At 38.1% G+C, this 27,987-nt stretch overlaps 1 protein-coding gene across 1 annotated transcript in view; it reads left to right on the forward strand.

The window, feature by feature from the left end:
- Positions 1–7,225: 7,225 nt before the first annotated feature.
- The window catches only part of ERO1B (endoplasmic reticulum oxidoreductase 1 beta), a 28,639-nt gene continuing 7,877 nt past the window's right edge, over positions 7,226–27,987 (forward strand). The window contains exons 1-12 of the mRNA XM_062490141.1: positions 7,226–7,349; positions 11,718–11,837; positions 15,008–15,091; positions 15,494–15,535; positions 19,210–19,292; positions 21,147–21,220; positions 23,757–23,877; positions 23,968–24,014; positions 25,090–25,101; positions 25,904–25,930; positions 27,344–27,436; positions 27,590–27,836. Coding sequence (XP_062346125.1) covers positions 7,251–7,349; positions 11,718–11,837; positions 15,008–15,091; positions 15,494–15,535; positions 19,210–19,292; positions 21,147–21,220; positions 23,757–23,877; positions 23,968–24,014; positions 25,090–25,101; positions 25,904–25,930; positions 27,344–27,436; positions 27,590–27,836 — 1,049 coding nt within the window. The 5' untranslated portion in view covers positions 7,226–7,250. The remainder of the gene's footprint in view (positions 7,350–11,717; positions 11,838–15,007; positions 15,092–15,493; positions 15,536–19,209; positions 19,293–21,146; positions 21,221–23,756; positions 23,878–23,967; positions 24,015–25,089; positions 25,102–25,903; positions 25,931–27,343; positions 27,437–27,589; positions 27,837–27,987) is intronic.

The following is a 27,987-nucleotide window of genomic DNA, read 5'->3' on the forward strand; positions in this document are numbered from 1 at the left end:
AAAAATAGTAATATATTTTTAAAGATGATAAAGATTAAATAGCTCTCATTTCTGTAATTTAAATTGATGACAGTAGCTGTCATCCTGTTGTCATGAACAAGCATTTCTCACACTGCAGCCTGGAAAGAGGCAAGGAGAACGCACCACCACACCTCTTACTTATTTTTTAGATAACATCATTAATATTGATGCTTTTCAATTACTTTCTTACTGAATTTCACCCAAGATAAAATTCATCTTATTTAATCTGAGATAACTGGAGGCTCCACCATTGGGTTGTACACACAAACATATATATATATCCCTACATACCTTAATCTCCAAGGTACGGCTAACAGATCACTAAGATTTCTGCAATTCATGATGTATAAAAAACTAAGAATTTTCTTTTAGGCCTATCATTGGAATCCAACTGTTCAGGGGTCAGTTGCCTCTCGTTTCTTCCACATTCATATTAAAACTCATTCTCAAAGAATACAGGCTTACTTGCTAAAAGGCAACACGAAATCTAATTAGAACTGAAACTGCTGATTGTGTGCATTTTCCTAGATTTCCTTAGCGGCACGAGGGTTTTGGTGATGGATAATTAGGCTGAGAGCAGAAGAAATGTATTTTTACCTACATAGATCTGCACAAATGCTATTCTAATAATTGGAGTCTCTTTTATAATTGTGAGGAAGGACACAGGCATAGTAGAACTAAGAATGTTCTAGACTCAAACCTCTCAAATATATGCTTCAATCAAATGCCATGTGTATCCTGAGGACCTCCATGTATGCATTGCCTCTGTGTGCTATTCAAAAACTACTGAACTTTACCCCAAAAGTAAACACAGTGACTGCAAAAACCTTGGGGAAATATATTTACAACCTACATAAAAATGTATTCACTGATTTCCTTTGAAATATCCCTAGTGAACTATTGTTACACAGAAGGCTGTAAACAACAGAAGGCTACAAAACACTGGTGTTGGGGGCTAAATCAGGTTTTACAATCAACATGGCATTTACGCTTCTCATAACTTACAACCTGAAATCTTCCTACATGAGGATTAAAAAATTATTTCAGTAAACAGTAACGAAGTATTTTTAGTGGAACAACACTTGTGCCAGCAGCCAAAACTGTTTAATGTTGTTCAAAACCATGTATTTTCAGAAGTGTATCTATAAATCAGATTGGCTTTTCAATTCAAAGCAGATTTTTAAAATTATTTATGGAGAGCTCTTTAAAATAATGAACTTGAATTATAGAAAATAATCATCTAGATAATATTACTGTTTTAAAACTTAGGTTAGTAATCATAATTTAGCAATTTTTCCGTAGTACTGAAGGAGAAGACTGCAATTACTTACAAGTATCTCTAGAGTACTGATAACAGTACAGGTTAATTTGGCTGTTGCATGCCTGTTCTTGTATCATTCATTAATGAGTGCTGTCAAAATCTTCGTTACTTAGCTAACTGACCAGTGCAGAAAGCCAGCAATTATTTTGGCAAAACTAAATACAGCTGTATCATAAAAACTAAGTCCAGAATGAGACAACTTTAGGCAATGGCATTCCATAGAATGCTGGATTAACTTTCTCATCAAATTTCTAAACCTAAATACTATCTGTATCTTATCTTGCTGTAACCCTATATGTCACTAAATTCAGCATAACTAATCATAATGGGAAGAGTTCAGAATTTTGTAAATTTCCACTCAAATGCAGAATTACTAATTTCAAATAGTTTTCACAAATCAAGACTATGCAGGTCTCTTCTCACTCCTTTCTTCTTGGCCCCATCAATAAACCCAGCCATATTTGATGAGGACAGAGGCTTTTCTCAAAGATCTACAAAATATCTGGTGATATATAGCTGGAGAATTTATTGCTTGAAATAGCAATTAACACAGTCTCAAGGGGCTTCCCACCTTCTAAGCACAAGACTGCAGACAAAATCATGGACAATATAGTCCTCTCCAGAAAAAGATAACTTCTCTATCCCCACAACAAAAAGAAAAACAAAACCACACACACACAACTCCCCCATCCCCTCCAAAAACAAACAAAAAAACCACCCCAAAACATTTAGTTGATCCTCTATAGCTTTTCCACATGGAAATAGAGAGCTTTTGTTCCAGATGACAAATGTTACACAGGGGATCAGTAATATTCCCCATGCTTCAACACAGGTTGCCAATAGTAGTGGTAACTGTGGGTCTTTGAGAATCACATGGCAACCTTGTTTCTTCTTCCTCATCTGTTTGCTTTCTACATTTCAAACAACTTCACTTAAGGAAGTTCATATAGAGAAAAATACCTCTATGTCAACATAAACTCTTTAACCCTCCTGTATTTCAGGATATTTAAGAAGAAAACTCCCTGCAGTTTCTCTCCCAGTATCCTACAGATAGTTTTTAATTGTCAGCAGCTTCAGACTGCAGCTAGAAAAGTTCTTGAAAATTCTGAGACTGCTTTGGAGTAGGAATAATTAACCAGCAGCTAAAAAGTTAAAACTACTTTCTTTGCCAATAATGATACTGGTCTGCTCTTTCACAGTTCTCTTACAGGGATGTCACGATTTTGACATTTAATTGACAGAAACAGCACTATATGGAGAAAATATAAGAAATGACACATACCTAGACCAGCTTATGTAAGCCTGTAGATAATTTGTGCGCCTGACAGGGCTGCATGATATGGAAATGTTCCCACCACTTCAGGAGCTGTGCTTGTGTCCAAGTCAAACACACACCACAGAAACAGTGAAACCTTGCTTTCTCTAGATTGACATGTTGAAACTGAGCCTAATACGATTGATTTCAGGCTGCAGCTTACGCCTCTGCAGGGACATTAGCACAGTCCTCCTGCCTGACTGCTTGTTTCCATAAATGTACAATTTAGATGAGATCTATACCTCATGGTCAGATTTGCTGACAGATAAGCACGCACACTGAAAGAGCAAGTGCACAAATCTTAGGTGTTTTTTAAACAAGATTATGTATTTTCATCACACCTACTATACACAGAAGTTTGACAGAGCTAGTAGACTCATTCCTGTGTTGGTATTCCTTCTTTCAAAAAGTACAAGTACTACAGGAATAACAATAATACTCTATAGATTACTTCTCTTCACTCGGATCATGCTGTTGTAGACTACACAATATACTTTGTTAACATCCAGCTGTAACACACACACATGAAACAGGGAAATGAGAACACAGGTGTACAGCTAAGATTCATAGTTTTTCGCCACCTACAGAATCTTCCTGGAAAATGTACTTCCTCCCTGCAGTGTGCTTCATTTTTTTTTTTTAACTGCATGCTATTTTTCTTGCTTTTTTCCTCATAGTCACTGTGAAAATATTGTTGCATTTTCTCATTAAACATTTGCCCTTTTTTCCACTATAGTGAATTTGACATATTGTTTTGCCATTTACAGGCCACATTCCTGAGATAACCCTAGACATCCGTAGGTACTTTTCAGAAGATATTTGCACCCATTGCCACAGGCTTGAGCATAGGTTGTGGTTTTAAGGTAGACATCAGTAGGTGGGAACAAGATGTCAGTGAGGCAGGACTTGCAAGGAAACATAACTTGTATCAGGCCTAATGACAGCAGGACAGAACAGGGTGAGGGTGTACAAGCTCTCCAGGGTAGGAGGCCTGACAGACCACACAACTCACGTGCCCTGGTACGTGGCTGCTTTCTGTACTTTTATCAGGTGGTTTACTGAAAGTTCTTACCCACAGTTGTGCCTTGTGGTATCATTTAAATCTAGACTACCGCAGGATGTTCCACTGCTCAACAGGTACTGCCCTCCCACTGCTGCTGTTTGCCAGACTTAAACAGAAGTTTGTGACATATTGATTCTTCTGGTTAACTCTCCTAAGTTTAGAAAGGACTCATACAAAAGTTAATTTGGAAAAATAAATAAAGGCAAAAGTTTCAAGGGCAAAAAGTTTCAAAATAAAACCCCACATTTCAGATTACTGAAAGCTAATTAATGAATTTAACATCTGGGATTTATCAAGTTTCTCCTAAAGGGAAATGTGAAGCCACCCTGTTTTACCATGTATGTTCACTTAAATCAATCCATAATAATCTCTAAGATCCATCTTTACACAGTTGATGCCTATAGATCATTATTTCTGTCTACAGCCAGAGTGCATAAGCTCAATTCTAACAAATAAGAGCTGGCTAAAAAGTACCAATGGAGGTAATACAATAAAACTTGCAGAACTTGATCAGTTTCAGGTCAGAGGCAAGTTTGGTAATTGCAGATTTGCTGAATCCACTAAAAGACTGTCTCTCTCTTGTGCACCCAGATCTGTGCCTACGCTAGACAACATCAGAGTCATGAGGAAGAGGTGGTTCTGGTGTGCTTTACTTGACAGAATACTGGTTTTGGTTCCTGTGCTCAAGACTTTCTTTGCTTGCACATACAAAGCAAACACTAGTGCCCATAAATGAAACTGTCAACATGGGTAACAGCGGTGCATATTATGAAATCACAGATAATGTTTGTTCCTATGACAACCACACTGTAAAATTAAATATATAGGCCAGATGACTCTGCAAGACCCCAGCAAACTGTAAACTGTGATTATCCCTCTCCCCAGTGAGGGCTTTTCCTCAGCCCTTGCTAAAATTTGATAACACCATGGCAGATTTCTTTAAAAGAAAGAGGCTTAGTAGACACTTACAGCTTTGTAATAAATATGCTGTGGGGTTTTGGTTACAATTGTAAGACCTCTTCTTCTGCAGATCTTTCCTGAAACTGATTTCACATAGAAATCCTATATTAGGATTTTTATGTTCAGGGGGTTTTAGACATTTTTATACCACTAGCAAAGTAGCATTCATAGATTTAAATCAACATTAAAACATAAAATAAGATTGAAAACACCCTAGAGTTTAGAAAACTGTGTTAAGGTACATTCATGTGCTATCTGAGATAATACTTCTGCATAAAAGGAGTATTTTTAATTGCCTCTTAAACTTATCCACTATATATTTTTACAGTTAATTTCTTATCCTTCTAATATGGCAGTAAAAAGCTAAACCACAACTGACTTCTGATACAAGCATTTCAGAGGTGAAGAAATAAAGTACCCTCTGTAACTAACATAAAGTGTTCTGAACTGAAAACCGAGTGAACACTATGACTTAAAAATATTATAGTTTATTTCTAACTTTTAGAGTCCTTTATGTAGCCCAAGCATGTGACAGTGCTTTATTCTTCCAAGGTTTGAGGGCTTTTCTAAATGCTCATGATGGAAACTTTTTTTCCAAGATCAGAGGTACAAAATGTAAACAAATACAATTAATTCACTGTAATCTGCTGGACAGAAACAGTTTCTTTGTGAGAAGTACAAACCACTTGTGATAAAGTTGGAGTACTGATACTGAGAGCAAACGATGGCAATGTAAACATGAACTGTTCTGCTAATTTCTTCTCAAATATCTAACTAACGTATTGCTCCAATGATGCTGGAAGTAGGACTAGGTTCTCATTTAGTCATTTGTTCTAAATTATAGCTGTACTGCCTGTACTCCGGAGAGGAAAGAAAGGAGTATTTACATGATCTCTCTGGAACCAGAGACTGCCTATTTCTAACTACTGCCTATTTCATCTTATGGTCTCTGTAATTCCTAGACACCATCCCTTCAACACATTTTCAGCAATGCAAAAATGTGTGACGTAGTGGCCCCTTAAGGACAAATGTAATGGAAAGCTAATTTGAATTAATTTGTAAGTAAGTAACAAAGGTCAATCTTAAAACTTTTAAGCTCTCTGACATAGTTCCCCTAGACTTAAAGCTTGTCTCCACACTGCAGTAAAGGGGTATTCTCCAAACCAAAGGGTACAAGAAGAACCCGAGTTAGCATCTGAGTTGGAAATAAAATCCTAATTTCAGCATCCCTGCATATTAAATCAGTGCAATACTCAAGTTTTTCACAGAAATATGACTTTTTGCGATTCTAGAAATGAGTTACAGATAAACATGTAACTGTTAGGAGCAAAGATTGGTTGTGAGCTGCCCCAACAGTGGGACAGGGGGTCCTGTGGCCCTGCCCAATTCACCCGCGTAGCGCTGGGGAAGCACAGCCCCAGCCCACTGGGTTATACTGGAGTGCACTGGGATATAGTGGGCCAAATTGGTTTATACAGGTCCAGACTAGGTTGTACAGATTAGACCAGGTTTAGACTGAGATTATAGGGAGATATGCTGGGACATAACTTGGTTTGTTCAGTCGAGAGAATGTGAGAGTGAGGGGAGACCTCATTGTGGTCTTCAACATCCCCACAAAGGGAAGTGGAGGGCAGATATCCACCTCTTCACTCTCACGACCAGGGACAGGACTCAAGGGAATGGCCTGAAGCTGAGTCAGGGGAGGTTTAGGTTGGATATCAGGACAAGATTCTTCACCCAGAGAGTGGTCGGGCACCGGAGCAGGCTCTCCAGGGAAACGGTCACAGCACCAGCCTGACAGAGATCAAGAAGTGTTTGGATAACGCTCTCAGGCACATGGCGTGACTCTTGGGGATGGTGGAGTGCAGCGCTGGGAGCTGGACTTTGATGATCCTTGTGGATCCCTTCCAACTCAGGCATTCTATGATACTGGGCAAAACTGGTTGATACTGGCCTAGGTTATACGGGGATGGACTGCGATAAAGTGGCCGGGACTCAATTTAGGCTGGGATGAACGGGGAAATACTGGGACTTACCGGGCCCGACTGGCTCGTACGGGTCCGGCCCGGGCCCGGCTGATTCGACCGCGCGGTTCCGCCGCCGCCCCTCGCGCGCCCCTCCTCACGCGGCCCTCCCGCCGCCGCGCGCACGCGCCCAACCGCCCCCTCGCGCGCCGCCGCCACTTGTTTTGGAGGCGCGCGTGGTCCTCTCCGATTGGGCGCCGCCGCCCCGCCCCGCCCCGGGCCCGGGCCCGGGAGGGGAACTACATCTCCCGGCGTGCCGCGCGGCGGCGGCCCGGGAGCGGCGGGCGCTGTAGCGGGGTGGTGGCCGCGGCGGTGCCGCTGCTTCGTGATCCCGGCGAGGATCCCGGGCGCGCCCGGCGGTGCCGCGGACGGGTCGCGGTGAGCGCGGCGTCCCCGCCCGACGGGTCCGTCCCGTCGCCCGCAGGAGCGGCCGCGCCGGGAGGTAGACGCTGCCGCCGCCGACTCGCGGCGTGTCCCTCTCCTTCCTGTGCCGGCGGCGGGGCGAGGGCTGCCCCCTCCTCCGTCAGTCGCGGCGGCAGCGGCAACATGAGCGGCGGTGGCGGCGGCCGGAGCGCGGCGGCGAGGGCACGGCTGGCAGCGCGGCTGCTGGCGGTGCTCGGCTGCGTCCTGACAGCGGAGGCCCAGGTGGGAACCGGCGGCTGGCGGGACGGTGGGACGGCAGGGAGCGGGGATGCCAGCCGGCTGTGTGTAGGGAGCCCTCCCGGAGGGACAGAAGGGCAGAGCCGGGAGGTGAGGTCACTTCGGGGGTCGTGGGGGAGAGGGCAGCCCTGGGCCGTGTCATGTGCAGGCTCCCCGCGGAGAAGTCGGGGAATTCTCGTTGGAGTCTGCAGCCCACGTCCTTCCCCTTCCGCACCCTGCGGCTGGCGCTTGTCGGGATACAGCCCGGGGTCGGTGCCGCCGGTCTGCGGGGAGAGGTTGAGTGACTTGGGAACCACAGGTAGCATCGGTCAGTGGAATATGTTGGGGAGCTCTGGGTTGGCTCATATCCGTGATTTCGGGCAGAAAGGTCGGTGCCCTGATAAAGTCTCTGAGAAGCCATATGTTCCAGTGGGGATGCCAATGCCCGGGCTTGGCTTGTGCTTAGGTTGTGTCTGTTTGCTCACATCACAGGCGAGGATGAGAACACTCTTTCCGTCTGTAAACTGCCTTCACAGCTTTAGGAGGACGTGTGTCTGTAGTTAGGAGCTCGCTGTTCATCCACTGTGTGATCCTGACTGAAGTGATAGCTGGTGTCAAGTAGAAGAGGCTTGCACCTGGGTCAAAGACCTTGGAGTGAGTTTATAGAGGAATACACCGTCCACGTGGAGCAAAGCTTATCCCCTGGATTATTTTTCTTATATTTTCTAAATTTCTGTGGTGTATGATATGCTATACTGTAAGTGGCCCCCCAAGGCGGTGATGACAGCATAGATAACTTTTATTGTAGCTGTTTGTGTTGTAAGTTGAGGTTGTCTCTGATTTACAGAATTTTATTATTTTAGCATAACTAAATGCTAATTGAAATGGAGTTCTTAAAGAAGCACTTAATAAGGTGGTATGTTTTTTTGTGATGCTTGGCAGAGAGAATGGTTGTTGCTATTTCATGAAGTTGTTAGCCTATTGTGTTCAGAGTTTGGCTTGTGCAGGGAAAGATAAGCTAACCTATAGTTCTTGGAGTCATGTTACCTCATTCTGTTCTCTCATTCTGCAGTTATGGCAAAGTAAAACGTCTAAGGAACAAAACAAGGTGTCCCAGGTGGTCTTCTAATTGTTGAAGCAATTAAAGTACAACAACCTGATAACACTAATAAGGTTGTTTATATGAATAGATTGCTTATTTTTATATGCACTTCTTTAGGTTTTTTTCTTTAATATTAAAGTGCTGACTGTGTTTTTCTAGATTTCATAAGGAGAAATTGATGCAGGTTGGACATTGACTTTTCCTTCTGAAAGGCTGATTTATCTTGGAGAAGATAAGCTAAAAGTTTCACTTCTCCAGTATACCTCTGGTACCTGTTTAAGAACTAAACTAGGTTTGACAATACCTGGAAGCACTTTGATAAGCATATTGGAAATGTAGAAAAAACAGCAGCTACAAAATGTCACATGGCTTCTTGAACACAAATAATAGTAGGCTAATGCATTTAGATTTTGTTGTAGCATTCAAAGTAACTAAGAGATGAAAAGAAACCATGATACTTGTCCGTTGTAATAGAAGTGTGGTAATTTAATGTAGTTTGTCTTTATATTTGTGGACTAAGTTAACAAGTGTAATTCAATTAAAAAAGCAAAGTACCAACTGTGTGAATAACAAAGTAGGTCTTGCAATATGTAGTTTTAACCATGTAATACGCTGTTTTTATTTTGATGTCCCCAGTTAAAAAACCAAATTCATTAGAAGATCCAGATATTGACAAAAATGAAATCATTTTGTGCATATTCTTGGGGTGTTCATTGTTCCATCGCAAGTGAGAGCACTGAAGCCTGCACTTAGACTAATTAAAGAAACCTCTGACTTGGGTACTTGAAGCTAGTGTTGCTGTTGCATCACTGTGCTGTGCACTGACTCCCCTGCTGCAATATGCTGTTAAAGTATTTTGTAATTTGTAGTTTGGTACAGATACAGCTTAGTTTAATTTTAGAGCGTGCTTTCCAAGGAAACATTGATTTTGCTATTTTGTGTATACAGGGAGCTAACTGTCAGTTCTGAAAAAGTTGTGAGGAAAAAAAATGGAAAAGTTAGTACTCTGGTACTCTGAATTAATTTTTCTCTTCATACTTTCCTAAATCAGTTTTTGAGGAGGATTCATTTCTGGAAATTCGCTGATCTAGATAAACAGTACTGCATTTTCAAATATGTTTTTAGAATTGAGGTCTTATTAAATAAAAAGGCTGCAGCTTTTTTTTTTTCTTTTAATGAGGATTTGACACTGAGTGTAACTATTGTGTTTATCTGGGACAGTTTTCCCCTGAAAAAACATTTTCCATTTTGCATAGATGGTAGAATTATTTTTGTAAGCAGTGGATAGCCTTATGAGCTGGTCATCAAAAGTTTCCTACTCTTTTTCTTCTCAATCCAAAAAAAGCTTTCTCACATCATCCTATTTATGCAATTCAGTAATATTTGAGCAAAATGTTCAGAGTAATATTTTTGCCTTTTTATATTAAAATTAAATTTTATGCTGTTTGCTTTGTGGTATGGTGTTTCCTGTAAGGGCTGCACCTTTACAGATTTCTGCCCATGTGTGATCAAGAAGAAAATTTGAAATTAAATTATTACAGATTAAAGTGTATAGGGATTTTATTTCTGTAAGCACCGTTAATAACAAGTATTTTCTTCTGACTTTGAAGTTGGTAGTCATGTGGTCTGTGAAAAACCTGTAATTACACATTGGCTCTTTGACGGTCGTTTGCCCAGGTTTGAAGTCAGATAACATTAACAAGGCAAGCATAACAGCAGAAAAAATATTTGGTTAAAGTAACTTTTCTTAAATTAGTTTTACTTCATTGCCGTATCTGCTCTACAGAATTGTGACAGCATATTTAGTGCCTCAGGAAAAGTAGGATCTACATAAGGTGAATTTTCCACTTAAGTGCTTTAATCCATATCCTCACCTCTTTATTCTCACAGAGTTGGGGGAAATCCATTTTCCAGGCCTCCTTTATGCTTCATAAAGGAGCAGAAGCATACAATTTGGTTTCTAGTGGCTCTCTTACATCAAGCTTGGTTATATAAGGGTAACTGTTCTGTAAAGTATGGGAGTGATTTATCATGCGTAAAACAGATTAGATGATTTCAAAATCTCATCTATGTGAAATCTGTGGAGAGAAAAAAAGCAACAAGATATTTTTTGTCTCCTTTTCAGCATAAGATTTTAATAGCTAGAAGTTCTTCTAATCTCATACAAATTATAACATGTGTGGGCATTTCCATTTTAAATAATTTGTAGGCCATAATGTATATCAATGAATTTCCTGTCTGGCTAAAGAAGAGAAGCAGTAAACACCAGTGTTTGGTTCCATTCCCCTATGAACAGGTCGGAAGCCTTCAGACATGTTTGTAGTAGTTTAAGAAGCTATGCCTAAGAGAGTTAGTTTAGATTTATTGAAATTTACTGCATAGCTATTCATAGAGCCACACTTTCAGTGTTTCTACCTTTCAATAAGACACTGCCAGGGTCTCAGCAAGAGTGTTGCCATAGCCTAGTCTGTGAGGTTAGTTGGAGCTGTCCTGTCCTCTCTGCTACATGCACAGTCCTGACTTCCCTTTCTGTGTTGGCAGTAGAACTTCTGCACTTGTAGTATGTGCTACTTTTCATGGGGGTGGTCTTAACCTAGTGCAGTAGCAGTACAGCTTGCTCTCCTGGCACAAGAAGAGGGACGAGACCTGGAAAAGTCATACTCAGTTTCATGATGGAGTCACAGCATTCCAGTATAGATCCCTGTGCCTTGTTTTCCTCGTATTTATTTGTTGAATTTATTTGTGAAATTCTAAACTTCTTGGGCATAGAAGAACCTACACTCCTTTTCCCCATGCCTATAAGGAAACTAGGTGGAATGTTTTCACGCTTGGAGAAGAAATATGAAAATAAAATGATGGTGTGTGATCGTAAGGTTTTTTTAGGCAATTCAACTCATGAGCATTTGGTAGGAGAACAGTTGATATGCAACTCTGCTGATATTCCACGTGTTTGTAATTTGGAAAATATTGTTGCTCATTCTTTAGAAAGTTCTATATGCTCAAAGCATCAACACGTTTCACAGGTGAAATTGTTAATCTTGCTAACCTTGATTTAGCAGTGCATTTGGAGGTGGGCTTAAGCTCCAAATGCTACAGTTTTACTTTGAGTTTTAGGTATGTTACAGAGTATTTTATGATGAGAAATATTTGCTATGGAACTGCATTTCACTAGTATTTCTCTCAGTTACCCTATTTTTCCCTTTAAATTATTTTTCTGCAGTTGATATTCTATTAATATATTAAAAATAAATATTTATATATTTTGTCAATAGCTCACAGGAGTCCTAGATGATTGTTTATGTGACATAGAAAGCATTGATGACTTCAATACTTTCAAGATATTTCCGAAAATACAGAAACTGCAAGAACGTGATTACTTCAGATATTACAAGGTATGCTTAGAGTGGTATTTTCCTTAATAATTTAAATAAAAATACAGAAAATATAGGAAGGATTGACTGTCAAGTCAAATTGCCAGTGTTAATCTCCCTATTCGAAGCCAGTAGCTCTTTAATTTGGTTGAAGCAGGTTTTCAGTCCCTGACAGTTATGTTGATAATAGGTCTTGTTTACTATGTTCATCCTGGAGTCAGTGGCAGTAAATCATGACTGCTTTCATTCAATTGATAAGAGGTAATTTTAAAGATAGTGCCTTTGTACTGCTGCATCTGGAAAAGGATCATATTTTAGCAATTTTATGACAGCATGGAGTGCTTATCTTCTAAGAAATGTGTGTAATTTGAAATTGAAATATTGCCATGATTTACTTTTCTTATAAGTTGCTGTCTTATTTCTGATTTTAGTGTTGGCTATCTAGAGAACTGTTATTCCTTTGAAAAATAGGTAAAACTGTTTCTTTTTCAAGTAGTATGTAATATAATTTTTTATTACTTGAAGCATTTTTTCACTACCTCATGTGCAAATGACTCGATGCCTGATACTTTGATTTTCAGATATGCTTAACTTGAAAGTGAAGTTGCATTTTGACTGAGCTAATCGGGTGGCTGCCTGCCACTGGAAAAAGGAACTCACACTCCTCTAGGGCAGCATCCTTCCCCTTTGCTACTTTTAGTTCTCAGTTAGCCCAATGCATCTCTTTTACCTGGTACACATTTAGTTTGGGTGTTTCCGTTTGTCATTTGGTAAGGGGTTTTGTTGCTAAGGCTGTGTTGATTTTGTTGGGGTTTCTTTTATTGATTTTGGGGTTTTTTTTCTCCTTTTTCATCCATCTTTTTTAGGATGCAAAAAGTTATCTAGCTGATCTGGAATCAGACAAATGTTAAACTCAGACAAGATGGGGTTATGAGTGTGCAGAAGGAGAAGAAAGCACTATACTCTTCCCTTTCTAGCCTGAACAAGCAGTAATGTGTAACTGCACCTTGAATCTCCTGCTACATGATATAGTTCTAAATTTGCTTTTCAGGAGAAACAGGATATGTGCAACTTCAGTACTAGTACATCACGTAGTAGTGGTAATGAGATTCTCCAGAAGCAACAGAAAGATACAAAACAAAGTACGTGAATATGAGGAAGCAACAGGTATATGAGACATCATACAATAGTAATTTTATCTTGCAAATTTAGAGCTAATGTTCGTTTCAACAGCAGTTCTGCAGATCATATTCTAAAGGTGTGTTGCAATACTGTCTCATCTTTTATACTGATCTTCCTAATAGATGGGCAGTTCCAAGGGCCTGTACGCAGTCCACCCAGCACCACACTTCACTTAGTACTTCCAGTGGTGGCAGGGAAGAATTTGTGTTGAACAAGCGAACTGAGTAAGTCAGTCAGAACATTCTGCACCCTTTCCTGTTTCAATAAGCAGCAGCTTTTTTGATATCCCTATGCAGAATCATGAAAGTGTGCTTTTAAGCACATAAATGGATGTGGAAATTGTGGAGGTCGGTGTTGTGGTTTAGAAATGGTACTCCCACCAAACCACGCACCACTCACTCTTGTTCCACTGTTTTCCTCTCTCTCCATGCTACTTCAGGATGGAGGTGAGAATTGGAGGCACAAAAGGTAAAGCTCATGGGTTGAGATAAGAACAGTTTTCTGGAAACAGAAATGACATAAGAAAATGAACAGTAACAGCTACAGTACTAATGACAGAAGGCATAAGAAAAGAAGGGATTCACATGGAGGGGATAAAATAATAGACAGTATCAGACAACTCCCTCTGCCATGTTTTCTCAACTGGAAAGAACCCCTTGTCCCTGGAAGAAAGTACTTTTCCTCTTCCACAGCAATGAATGTGAGGTGGTATAGAAGAACTCAAACCTAAATGTACAATACTGAATGGATGAGGTAGTTTGTATTTAAAGGCCAGATAAAACTTCATAAAGTCTTGTAGAAATTGTGCTAGGTGGTTTCTAAATAGTAGAAGACTTCCCAGTGAAAGAAAGAAAGAAACATTTGTGTCTCTAGTTTTATACATTGGAACATACAAACTGTGGAAATCTCATGATCAAGAATCTGTCTTTTAATTTGTGAAAGGACTGAGTAATACTTTGAGTGATAGTAATGAAATCAAATAGCTCATACCCTGAAGAAGATTGGATGTTCTGTGTAGACAGTCCTTGATTGGCTTGATAAAAATACAAGTGCTATACAACTTCAGTTTGTGTCTGTGTATTGGTTTTTGGTGCTCTTCAGTCATTCTGGAACTAGTACCTCTTGATTTGTATGTGTTCTTTCTGAATTAATCTGTTCTTTAGGCAGCAGTATTCTTTTATTTACAGCATTCCACTGTGTAAAAACAGTGGCTGCCTAGTTACTTATATCTTCCTCAGTGTGTAAGCATTTTTTATTGTGAGAGTTTACTTAAAAAAAGGTTGTAATTTAACAATCTTAACTGGTCCTTTTTGGTAGAAGTTTGTGGGAGGTGAAAGTTTTATATAATTGGCCTTACTATGAAGGTGATGTAGAATGTAAAATTATTTTGTGCTTTATTTAAAAAAAATATGAGTGAACAAGTACAAAAAATAATTTTGCATTTTTTTTTCTGGGAATGGTGTTTGTGCATGGACTAGAGGAGATGGGGGGAAGCAACCTAAAATCTCTGCTTTTATTGTATCTATGCTAGCAAGATTTGAGCTGTAATGAGAAGCTATTTGTCATCACTTCTAAGAAGTCGAACCATCTGCTAAATGACTTGTCAGGCATTATCTTTTACATTTTAAAATAATCATCTGTTTTTAGTTTGATTTTGAAATCCAAAATCATCCAAGCACTTATTTGAGTTAGTAGGTTTCCATTTCAATTTAGTAGTGAGAGATTTAATTTTTGTTTTAATATACTTTTTGTTTGTGTTCATTCACTGGAGACCATTATCATTAGCAGTTTTACTCCACAAAGCTTCATCTTATGTAGTTACACTAATTAAAAGATACCAAATGACAGACCAAACTCTCCCAAATCCCTCTAGACTTAAAGTATGTAATATAACACTTTTCTCCTTGTGTCCTTTCCTTTAATTTAAAGGATTTCCTGATACTAAGAGCTTTCTTCTACAGTTGCCTTATGTAAGAGTGGATTGTAAATTTCTGATTTTGTATGTTTAGGTCAACCTGAAGAGACCATGCCCATTTTGGGCTGATGATGGCCATTGTTCTATCAAAGATTGTCATGTAGAGCCTTGTCCTGAGGTATGGATCAAATCATACATAATAGTAAAATGGTTTTGGGCTAAAAATTTGCCAATTTGAAGTGGCTACTATTGCAATAGCAATACTTACTAGTGAGAATTTAAATTTAAGTAAAAGCAACAAATTTCCATTCCAAAAGTAGAAATACAACAAAAATATTTTAAAGTCATAGTCATTTTATGAACAAAGCAGATACCTTCAAGAATAAGTCTCTTTAAGCTCTAGCACCATTTTGCGTATAACATGTTGAGAAGGTATAGGAGCAAGTTAATTTTCAAAAAACAAGTTTGCTTTCACCTCTATAGGAACAGTATTTCATTTGTAGATTTTAATCAAGCATAAACATTTCTAGGAGCAGTGTAAAAGCTATGGGGGTTTTTTTGTTTTGTTTTGTTTTTTTAGAGCAAGATACCTGTTGGAATTAAGGCTGGGAGCTCTAATAAAGTAAGTACTCCTTTATTTTTGAAATTCTTTCTGATTTTTTTTTTCTAATCTTAATTTTCTAACAGCTATGTTACTTCCTAGTACAAATCTTCAGCGTTCGCATATTGATGAAACAGTTAAGATAACTGATCAATTCCTGTTTGTGGCTTTACCTTTTTACCTGTATGTATGGTAGTGTTTCTAACATAGCTGGTACTGTTGTGTCATTTTGAGTCTGTTGTTGCTGGAGAGCTGATGCAAACTGAACCAATGAATGACAAGGGACAGCAGTGCATGGCCACAGAATGCGGGATGCGAAATTGTTGCTTCATTTCTGAGTACAGGTCACCTTTTAAAAAGTTATAGCTGAAGATGCACAGAGGCAGTAGCAGCACAATCTTTTTTAACAATCATAAATAATCACAACATATAATATTAAGAAACCCCAAGTGATTGTGTGGAATTCTGCTATGCCTTATTTTGAAGAGGTCATTAGTCCAGAGATTATTTGGTTATTAGTCTAAAACCAGTTAAGGCCAAAGTGTCCAGTGCAAACTTAAGCAGTCAGTCTGTGCTGTTAGCTTTTGCTTGCATCTCTCTGAGCCATAATTCCTAGATCACCAAGTGATCTTAGCAAAAACCAAGAAAGTCGAGGGGCTATGTATGCCTAGGAGAAGAGCTCAGAGCAGAAAGACTACCCACACATCCCAAACACAGTGCCCAAAAATGAGGGTTTCAGCAGATGATGGGATAATGGTGCCCAGATGAGAGATCTCCACTGAATACCTTGACTGTGTTGTGGACACTTACCTCTTGAGTAGCTATTGTATCTCCATCCTCCCCAGCACTTTCCACCACACTGGGCAAGATTGAGTGTAGTTCACCATATCATAAAGGACTTGGGAAAAGGACTTTTTGCATTACTAAGAAACATTACCAGAGATAGCTGAGATGAATACTTCATTGTGAATTGATGACTTGTATGCTGCTGTCTGGAACAGAGCAGGCAACTCTGTCCAAGCTTTAGCTGAAGAGGAAGTCTTGTTTCTGTTATGCGAACATTAACTCATTTAATGGTACCTGGTAATCAGAGAACAAAAGTCTTTCTCACTGACATGATCCAAATGTAAGTCATTCGCCATTCCAGCACAAGTGGCAGTAGTTGTTCTGAAAAGCTGATACTATATCTGGAGAGTAAATCTTGTGTTTTAGCTGAATTATCTGTTGCCAGTTCTCTTTTTCATTGACTCATTTATCTTCCAAGCTTGATTGTCGAGAAGATGACTCCTGGAATACCATAATGCCTCCTAAATGGAGGGACTGTAAGACTTTAAAGACTGTTTTAGAAAGGATTCTTGTAGCAGACACTTGAGCTTCCTGATTGATTAATCTTGAGAGCCATAAATAAGTTGTTAAATAGTAACCAAAGAGTATGCTGTTCTTTAGATATTTCACATGAGCGTATCAAATTGGATTTAGGAAGTGATAAAACAGATGCCTTTTGCTTTCAGCACAATAAAGAAAGTGGGATAGATTCTTTGGGAAGCTGTCACTTGCAATATGCTCGCTACAGTGGTTTCCTTTGAGTTGCCTTGCAGGTTGTTGAAACCAGCTACAGTACTGAAAATTAGCAGTTCCTTACCTTTATTCTGCAGTAGAAGACACTAATATGTGCTGCTTTTCTGTTAGAGAAGCAAATACTTCAGGGTGAAAATTGTCCTCAGAAAGGACATGAATCTTACCTACGCCATTTTCTTACTTCTCATGGTTCAGTTAAATGATCTTCTGTAAATCAAATTAAAAACTGACAATCTCATTTAATATCCCTTTTAAGGAAATAATCAAATTCATTCTGGTATGAATGTTTTGTTTCAAGGACTGTGCAAGTATTGTGCTATTAGCCTGTGCTGATTTCCCAGTTGGGGAAGTCTTGCATCTTATGGCTTATCTGTAAAGTACTGGGTTAAAAAAATCTTTGAAGCAAGGGACAGGATACAGTAACTCCAGGTTACAACATTCAACTTTGTCAACACTTCCTGTCCTTCTCTTTTTTTTTTTCTTTCTTTTTTTTCTTTTCTTTTGTTTGTTTGTTTTTTCCAGTAACTGGCCTTAGGAGATCCTGGTTGGCAAGGACAGATATTTTGTCCTGATCTTGTCAGGGGTCACAGAGCACTGATATGACAACTGTTGCAATTAAACACTGGAGAATAGGAAAGGCTGGAAAGATGTTTTGAGACCAGAATGTTCATTTTGTTAGAAACCTTAAATTTAGGATTCTAATCTTGGCAGTAACCTTTTTCATTGCAGGATAGGGATTGGTTTGCAACTCTAGACATGCAGAATGTTTTCTTCAGCATCTCAGTATGTTATTTCATCAGCAGTATCTGTTTCAGTCTAGTTAAGGTCATTCCTTGTTCCCATTTTTTCCATTTAACATCTATACAAAGCTAAAGAATGGAGTCCCACACCTGGTCAAATCCAAGAAAATTAAGTGATAAATCCTTTCTAGAGTAAATATTTATGGGCAAGGCCCCTAACAAGATTTAAATTATTTGGTTTTTCTAATCTTCTTCACTTCTTAGGCCTTCTGCTGTTTTTCCTTGTGTTAGTTCAGGCAAATGCATTTTAAAAAAGCAAATAATTTTACTTATTTATCTGAACAGTTTTAATTAAATACTTTCTTTTTTTAAATGATACATATTGTGGTAGTACTTTGTCTCTGGCATCTTGACCACAGAGCTGTCCTCAAAAATGAATTACTCTTTCTTTTTTTTTTTTTTTTTTTTTTTTTAATTGACCCAAGGTTTAGTCTGGAAAAAACACACATAATCCCCGTGCCTCCCTCCCCACTCCCACCAATCCAAAAAACCTCCAAAAGGAGGAAATTGAATTTATCTTTTCAGAGAGCACTGTTACTACCTTTTTATGTTCCAAAACTTAGAAGAGTTTTTTGAGCTTTAAGATGACAGACTTAAATTCCCAGCTTACATAACCACATTATTATAGAATAGTGGAATTTAATCTTTAATTCTTCAAATGTTTTCCTTAGAAGCATTCCAGAAGTAAGTAGTTTATTGGATTGCTTTTTAAAAAATGCTTCAGAATCAAAGTTAAGCTTATATATTTCAATTCTGTCTTTAAAATAGGCAAAATTTAAGTTCAGCTGAGGAAGCTTGTCTTCCAGACCTGTGCACATCTGAAGCGAGCCACTGAATTGGATTAAAGGAAACATGAGGGGGAAATTGCCAAATCAAAATTGCCAAAACTAATAAATACACATACAGAAATGAAATAAAATGAAACTTGGGCTCTGATTTAAAAAACAAGTGTGTTTATAGGTATGACACTGCTTGTCTTTGAGGGTCCTTTTATGAGACTGTAAATAAGTATCTGAAACACTCGATGTAGGGTGCCATGTCACAAAACTAACTCAATTTAAACAAAAGGCAAAGCAAAATTTTGACATCTTTAGCTGAATTCCCTGGAGCAATTAATTTCACAGAGTGAAATTAGCCTGATAAACTTAAGTGGAAAAAAAATTGAAGAAAGAAATGTTGCAGAAGCATATACTGCTTCTAGAATAAGTGGATTTCCCCTAATACTAGGGAACTCACTGCTAAATGTAGAAGTACCCAACACCTGTTCTTGAGGATTTCAGTAATTCATTTGCATATTAAATGTGACTTTTTTTACAGTATTCAAAAGCAGCAAATAATTCCAAAGAATTGGAAGACTGTGAGCAAGCTAACAAACTGGGAGCAGTTAACAGTACCTTAAGGTATGCTGTGATTTGCATCAACAGTACAAAAATAGTAAGAAAAGAACATTTTATTTTCTCTGTCTGATGTGCTAGCTTTTGTTCTTCACTCTTGCCATGACCCATTAGAAAGTAAATGGGAAATGATGCAAGAACATCCAAAGGCAAAGGTATTAAATTATAAAATAATAAATGACCTTTTTTTTTTGTTTAAAGTAGGCTTTGCTACTATTTAAAAGGTGTATCTTATAGTATCAAGAGTCAGAAGAAACTTGCAAATAGAACCACCTTTTCTCTATTCTTTGTTCTGGATTAAGGGGTTTGGTCCTGCTTTGTCCCACTGTTGCACTGATGTGCATCATATTTGTGATCATTCAGTGAACCAGATTAGGGAACTGAGTTACTTTTGTTGTTGGCAAAGTTATTTTTAGCTCGGATCAATTCTCTGATCTTGCTTATTGCATGGCACTGTCAAGGTTGGGTGGGAGGAATTCTGCAGGATGATGTTGCCCCGGGTACAGAAATCTGTGGAACAGCATCTAGAAAACAGAGCACTCCACTGGATTCCCCACTTTTGAAAAATATAAATGGAAAAATCAATTCTTCACTCTTAATGGAGGGATACAGTGTCTTTGCTCACAAGTTTCAGCAGGTTCTACCAGGTAAAGATGTCGAAACTCTTTCTTGTGCCATGAAAAAATGTCTGTTTCTGCCTGGTGTGTGGTGTTCTATGGGAAATAAGGAACTATTAATTCTGTTCCATTTCTGTAAGGCAAAAGAGTGTGAGACTGTAAATGGAGAGCTAGAGGAAAATGCCTTTATGAGAGTAGGAGAGATGGTTAAATTTGGGAGAGGGCAGGTAATGGATCCTGCAAGTGGAGGACAAGTTTGTGCTTTGCAGGAAAACCTCCATGTTCTCTACCTAGCAGTGCATTATCCTCTTGGTTTTGAGTTGTTTTCCTTTATAAGTTGTATTTCTTGTGGTTATCAAATCTTGTCTGTTGGTAATTACCAGAGGATTTCCTCACCTAATGCAAAGTATAATGTCTTCTATTGTGATTTGGCAGAAGGTTAGAAATGTATCTTACTGTAGAATTGCCTCTGTAGAGTTGAGCTGATGCTAATTTGATCAAATGGAATAGGTTGTTTTTGTTATTTCAAGACACTTCCGTGCACCTGGAGAAGAGTTCCCAATCTTAACTTGGCTTACGTTTTGCTGTCAGTAGTGTGGCATCAATAGTTCTGTGCTGCACTCAGTCACACTGCACTGCACTCAAACTGCTGCACTGTTTGTGCTTCATAGTGTGGGAACTTCAAACTACTTGTCTCTCTAGCACAGTGCACCTTTGAAAATGCTAGAGTGAGTAGAATACCATTATTATTAAAATGGCTTAGGACAAATCATATTCATAGAGTACTTTGGTTTCGAAGAGGGATTTAGACACCTAGTCTCCCAGTAAAAAGTAAGGCACTAAAAATTGTAGGTTTTATTGAAAGTACAGGTTATGAAAACAGTGAGTCTTCCCTCCCCCACCCTCAAAGTGACAGCTGCTGAAGTAATACTTTGAAATGTGTTAAAAATGTATTCTAGGAACATATTTTACCAAGATCTTACTGAAGGAAGAGGAGCTGCTGCAGTTTGTTCAAATAATGGTGAAATCTTTGCTTTCAAAAGTCAATGTTGAGACATTGCAGTTGATGCCTACTTGAATCTCAGTGCAATTAACAAGGGCTACCTCCATATATTCTCAAGTTTGATATACTGACTCAGAATCCCCTTCCAAGTTGTATGTAGTTTGTATTTCTTTCATGAGCTCTTACTGACATTGCTTATTTAAAAGTTTAAAATTGAATATATTTTTTTTCCCCCCTCAGTAACCAAAGTAAGGAGGCTTTCATTGACTGGGCAAGATACGATGATTCACAGGATCATTTTTGTGAACTTGATGGTAAAATGTTTAAGCTTTCTCAGAGTGTTTGTTTTATATGCTGTCTCATAAAAATGCAAAAGGTCATGGTTTCTGTACAAATAACCATTTTTAAGAAGTTTTAATTTTGTCCCACGTGACAGAAATGCGACAGTTCACACCATATACACGAAGTGCAAATTTTTGCAATTTTACAAGGAGTGTTTGGTAGCCTACACAGTGCATATTCACCATTACCTCCTTTTATTATATACTATATACTTATTGTACAGGAGATATTCATGTAAATAAGATGGGAAATGGGAGGGGGCTAACACTTTTTAAAAAGCTTCTTACAACAAAAAAATTGCATCTAGCACAAATATAAGATGGTTGTTTCTTACTACTATATTGTTTTGTTGCTATTTTACTGTGCTTGGACTGAGTTTGTTCCTCTTCCAGCCTTGCTGTTTCCAAATGATCTCTGCACCCTTATTTGTAAGGACTTTTATTATTAAAACATTAGGATACTAGATTGTGTCTTTACTCCACAAATGTGAGTCTTTTTATTTGCTTGTAACATTCAAAGCTCAAAGGAATGTTTTTTCAGATAAGTGTGAGTATTGCCAGCTTCAGGAGTGACTGCTGAAGTACTTTTTAATAAATACCTTAGAAAGCTTTCTATGCTAGGAATATTTAGGGCATAATATTAGATGTTTTCATCTACCTTAAGGTTTATGTTTGGTGTCACCTGAGAAAGTAGCAGCTGCAGTGAACTTAGCAGCTGCAGTTTTCCTTAAGCACTTCTGCTGTCTGATCTGAGCACTTTCTATATGAGCTATTTCTGTAACAGCTGATGAGCATTACTGTAGATCTGAACTGTTATATGGAATTATCTGCTGTTGTCTCTACTATCTTCAGGTAGTCTACATACATTTTTTAGTAATACTAAGCTGTGAAAGATATAGTTGTGGAGCATTTATTTTAGAAGTAATACTAACTTAAGTAATTCCTGCTTATAACTCCATCTCTCCTTATGTCATGCCCTTCTGAAGGAGGATGTCCTCAGCTGTGTTCTTCCAGTGTGGGTTTTTTTTTTTTTGCACTGGCTGTGGTGTGCATCTTTCTGCATGGTAAGCTGATTAGGCTTACCTAAATAGCAGGAAAGTAAGTTGCCATCTCCCTTCCACCTCCCACACTGTTGTGACGAAGTGGCTTGTTGGGTGAATTTGTGTTCTGGAGCAGGGAGAGTGAGAGAATAACTACTGGGAGTCATGGGGAGGAAGTAGAAACCCTTGTTCTCTTCTCCTCTCTTCCTGCTGGGCTTAATCATAAACTAGATAAGGGAATTGATCCAGCTGAAAAAATTTAGTAACCCAGGTCAGCTTTCCATCTTTCTGTTGCATGGCTCCACAATGCACATAGACTCAGTTGAAAGTGGATAACAAGAAGTAAAAAGAACCCCAAAGTGATCAGGGAGTGTAGGAACTGCTTAGGTTAGCCAGTGTCAAATAAATAAATAAAGCTGTAATTTGACTTTGTCACATTTGGCACTCGTTGTGTGTCTTGTATCAGTCTCCTTTCTTTGTTTTTGCTGCTGCTGCTGAAGCAATGCTTAACTGCTCATGCAGAATCATCTCTTTTTTAGAGAAGTTTCACTTTCTGTTTCTGTGGGGTTTTTTGGATATCTGAGGAAGTACTATGTGGCACTTCTTGGCCTATTCATATGAATAAGTCTCTGGACTTTAGGCTTGTTTTGTATGTGGGGTTTGTTTAAGCATGGTTGGTCTTGACCTAGAATTTCAAAGAGGGGTGAATCCCTTTTGGTTTTTACTGGTTGTTGCTTGAAACTATTTCTGTTTCTACAGTGTTTATAAGCAGAGAGAATCCTGAAAACTGTTTCACAATTTTCTGTGGATAAGTTACCTGAAATTTGTAGTGAACTTCTGAGATGAGGGTATAGCTTGTTGAAAGGCTGCTTAAGTAACATGCTTCTTGTTGTAACCAAGAGATTTGTTCTGCAATATGCTGAAAGTTTTGTTCAGTTAAGGAATGTGATTCAGACTTTTCTGCTGGTATACATGGGTACTTGGAGGAAAAAATGGCTTTAGCTAATAAGTTTACTGTATGTACCAGCTACAAGGTGTACTACTTTGATCTTGTCTTTATTAAAAACCTAATGTATGCAGTAAACCCATTTCATAAAAGTATCTCCCCCATCCAAATACTGCCAGACAAACCCTAAATTTGGAGGCCATTTAAAACAAAACACTGTTTGTGCCTTAGCCTAGGGTCAGGGAATACAGTGCATGTCAAGTGTTTGTGGTAGACTTAAAGAAGCCACATGGATAATCATCAGACATTTCAGAAATTACAGACACTCAGGAGACTTTGGAATATTTGAGCTTTGTATTTAGCATGTATATTGCTGCATTTTTACATACATGGCATTTAAAATCCAGCTGGAAGACAGAATAGTATTATGGGACCTCTTGTTTATATTTAGTTCTGTGTGTCTGGTAAAGTTAAATCTTTTTCTATTACTCACTTAGCATATGTAACAATTTTTCCTATTTAGATGAGAGATCTCCAGATGCACAGTATGTGGATTTGCTGCTAAATCCAGAGCGTTACACTGGATACAAGGGGCCTTCTGCTTGGAGAGTGTGGAACAGCATTTATGAAGAAAACTGCTTCAAGTAATTGGGAGGGAGAGGAAGCCTGTTTCTTATACATGTACTTCAGTTGAGCTGAAAACTGATCTTTGTGTTTTCTCATTTATTTTTTAGGCCTCGATCTGTCTATCGTCCTTTAAATCCACTGGCGCCTAGTAGGGGTGGGTCTTGCCTGTTTACCTTTCCAATGCACTTCTTTTAACATAGTGACTGTTGCAGTACAAGTGATACAGATAGCAATCTTCAGTCTGTAGGTGTGCTTTCTGCTTTTTTAATTTCCTCTGTAGAAGTAACTGTGTGTTTTTAATGTTTTGACTAAGGCTTGTGGTACTTTATTACATGCCTGACATATTAATGTCAGGTAAACTGATATGAAAACTAAATTTTAATTCTCAAACTGTTTACTAAGTGTCACACTAGTTTTCCAATTTGAATGAACTTTTGTATTCTTGTTTCTTTTTTCTAAAAGTGTGTAATTTAATCAGTTCAATTCATACTTATCCTGGTGTAATATAGCTGTACCTTTTTCATCCATAGTGTGCAATGTATTGCAAGTGTACAAATAATTGCATTATTTGAAGGCCTGGATTCTTAGGAAGAGTCAGTTATGTGCAAAAGTGTTTAAAAAAAGAAGTATTCTAATAACTTGGGATTAGTTTTCAAATTTAAGTTGAAAGCTATAACCTGGTGTTTCAAATGAATCAGCTTTCCCTTGTCAGTATCTCATTTCCCTTTAAAATTAACCATTGCCCAATAGATTCAGTTAAAAATATCACCATTCACTAAAAAATCAAGACATATCAATATTTATAATTACTAAAAGCTGATATATTGCTGATACACACAAATAAAAAGAATTGTAATGGATTAATGCAGGGATCAGAATTTCAGGAAAGAACACTGAACTGATTGTTTAACCATACAAACTAAAGACTGTGGCTTCCTAACCATCTTTCTGAAGCTGAAATACAGCTTTCAAGAGTATGTGAACCAGCTGCTACTAAGATTTCAGTTTCTTAGTGACTTTCATTATTCCGATGTGTTAAGTCTCGTGTATTCTTGAGGAATAAGAGTGGAGTGAAGTAATCTATTTTTTGTAAATTAAATAAAGCTTCTTGCAGTTTTTGAGTGTTTATAGTAAAGTCTGTGTTTCATTACTACTTTGCTGTGGAAATGTTGTCTTTAATGCTTATGCATTTCTTTTCCTTTTCCTTCCCCTCCCACCCACCCCCCAAGGAGGAGATGATGGTAAGTAATCTTATTTTCCTTGACCTGCAGAATTGAAGTTAGCATTAGAGAGTTTTGGATTTTGGATTTTATTCACTTTACTGTTACTGAATTTGAGAGCAGGAAAGTTATGTTTTTATGCAGATTATATTAATAGTTTTTAATGGACTCATACTTTCATTTGGAGTAAGGGGAAGGAGTGGAAAAGGGCAAAACACAATTCCCTTCTTGGTTCTTAATCTTGTAACAGAATATGTGTTGCAATAATGTTATTAGTTTTTCCAGAACCCCATTGATTCTGATGTCAAATCCCTTAAAAGAAGAGGGACAATTTTTTGTGTATTTTCTTGAATGCCCTTGATTTTGAGAAGATTAGGAGAGAGTGGGGAGAAAGTATTTAATCTGCCTACAATGAGGCAGATTTCAAGATTTTTCAGTCAACTGAAAGTTCTTGGGCCAAAGATCTAAGTCTAAAGGAGACCTTCAGGCAGGTTGAGGTGGAGGCTGTCAGAATTGCACTCTGCCATCTTGTCTTTCACCTGCAGTGCAAATAATTAGACTTGTGCTTCCATACACTGCTGAATGCCCTGACCAGTAGCTGAGACTTGCTCATTCTTATATTTCTTGTATTTCTCCTACTCTGTCCCCAGCAGATTTAAACCAACCTCCAAGTTAGCTGCTTCAGTGCCTATTCTCATTTTAATAGCTAAATTATTTAACTACACGTCTAGATGGCAGCTGATGTTGTATGCATAGTAATATAAAGATGCTGTAATGTTGAAAATGAATACTCTTCATTTAACTATGTATTTTGTATTTACAGGAGAATCTTTCTACACATGGCTAGAAGGTAAGGGCTCTTGAATGAGTTAATATAGTGTTATATTCACTAGAAGGAACACTGTAGTAGATTTTTTTGTCTCTTCAAATATTTTTCACAGGGTAGGTTTTTCAGTAAATTGTGCAGAGCTTCCAAGTGTTGTTCAAGTGCTTCTTACCTTGAAGGTCTTTAAAAATCTTCTCATTTACTTAGAGAGCATACTCCTTAAACATTTAAGTGTTTTATCTTTTATAAAGAGGGAGTTCACTTCACTGCCAGTTACTTTGAATTTTCTGGTTATTTTATGCATTTGGGCAGAGGCGTTATTAGTAACAATAGTGGTAAACATTATTATTTGGAAACAGCTTTAAAGAACATTAGAGATTTTGGTGGCTCTGTTCCCAGTTCATAATCGAAGTCTGTGTGTTCAGAAGGCAAAGCAATTTTCTTTTTATTCGTGTTGAAATGGAAATTATTATTGCAGTAGTAGCAATCAAAATCCCATTTGGGAGGTGTGCAGAAAATTTAGTCAAATGTATTTAATTTTACAATTAGTTCATTCTGCCTTTCCTAAGCCCTTACTTGTCTGGTGGTATTGTAAAAAAGCATATAAATTTACATGCCTTTAAAAATGTCATGTCTGTAAGTGAGGACACATGTCAGCCTCACAGGTAGGCTTCACCATCAGCTCTTCCTGCTTCCATTTTTGGAGATTGGAATGGCAGGAAAGTTGCCCAAACATATTTTTGAGAGGAACAAACTCTTGAATTTCAAGTGTAGTCTCTAACTTTGGTTCTAATTGGAATTATAAGTAATTTCTGCATATAAATTATATTCTGACATCTCTATGCCACTGTATTTTCGTTTATGTTGTAGAAGTCTGTATTCATTGAGTAATATTTTAAGCTTTTGTCCTGTGCATTTAAATTTTCAGTGAATCTACAGTACAGCTATGAAGAGTTATTTCTACTGTTTTCCAATGGTATAAGGTTTTCTGGGCCTTTTAGTGTTTTTTGTTAGGGCCACTCCTCTAATTCAGTGGTACCTCTAATTGTAATTAAGATGGGTAACAGTTTCTCATTTCCAGACCATCAAAATTCAAGATTATTTCAAATTTAGTGCTCAAACAATGTAGCCATCATATTTTTGTGTAGCAATGTATCTGTGCCAATTGAACAGTTCCTTATTTGACTCTGTTTACTAGAACGTTAACAAGCAAGAAATGTCAAATGTCATTCTTAGTATTGCTTTATATAAAAAAATAGGAGGTAAACTTTTCCTGTGATGGCTATAAGGGCTTATTAACAATACTCAAGTGCTGTAATTATAATTCTTGGAAGTCAGCAATGCAGATTTGCATCACTAAAATGTCCAGGTATATTCATTTTAATGAACTGTTTCCAGTATTTAGTTTGTAATCTGTTTGTCATTTTTCCTGGACAGGTCTGTGCCTTGAGAAAAGAGTGTTTTATAAACTAATTTCTGGACTCCACGCTAGTATCAACTTACATCTGTGTGCCAATTACCTTCTTGAAGGTATGTCTAGGTAAAATTGCTGAATGGAATTCCACAGTATCTGCAGCATGTAGTTTGTTTTTTCTGAAAATTGTTGGGGTATGCTTAGTTGCTTTTATGTTCTAAATATATCTTTTACTACCCCTGCCCCTCTTTTATTTTTTCTCTGTATAGAAACGTGGGGGAAGCCCCGCTGGGGACCAAATGTGAAAGAGTTCACTCGCCGCTTTGACCCTGCTGAAACAAAAGGAGAAGGACCAAGGAGGCTCAAGAACTTGTATTTCTTATATTTGATAGAGCTGCGTGCTTTGTCAAAGGTTGCTCCGTACTTTGAGCGTGCAGTTGTCGACCTTTACACCGGCAATGGCCACGAGGATGCTGAATCTAAAGCTCTCTTACTCGATATCTTCAGGGATACCAAGTAAGGCATAGGGATTTTTTTATCAGTAGTTTGAAATTTTCTGTTACATGTGGAAGTGAGAAGAGATGGCCCCCTGATAGGATAGGACAAGGAAGAGAGTGGAATGAAGAAATAAAATTTAAGTAATGGGAGAGATCAAGGGGAATTTATG

This window comes from Cinclus cinclus, chromosome 3 (genome assembly GCF_963662255.1).
Source record: "Cinclus cinclus chromosome 3, bCinCin1.1, whole genome shotgun sequence".
In the NCBI taxonomy this organism is placed as follows: Eukaryota; Metazoa; Chordata; class Aves; order Passeriformes; family Cinclidae; genus Cinclus; species Cinclus cinclus.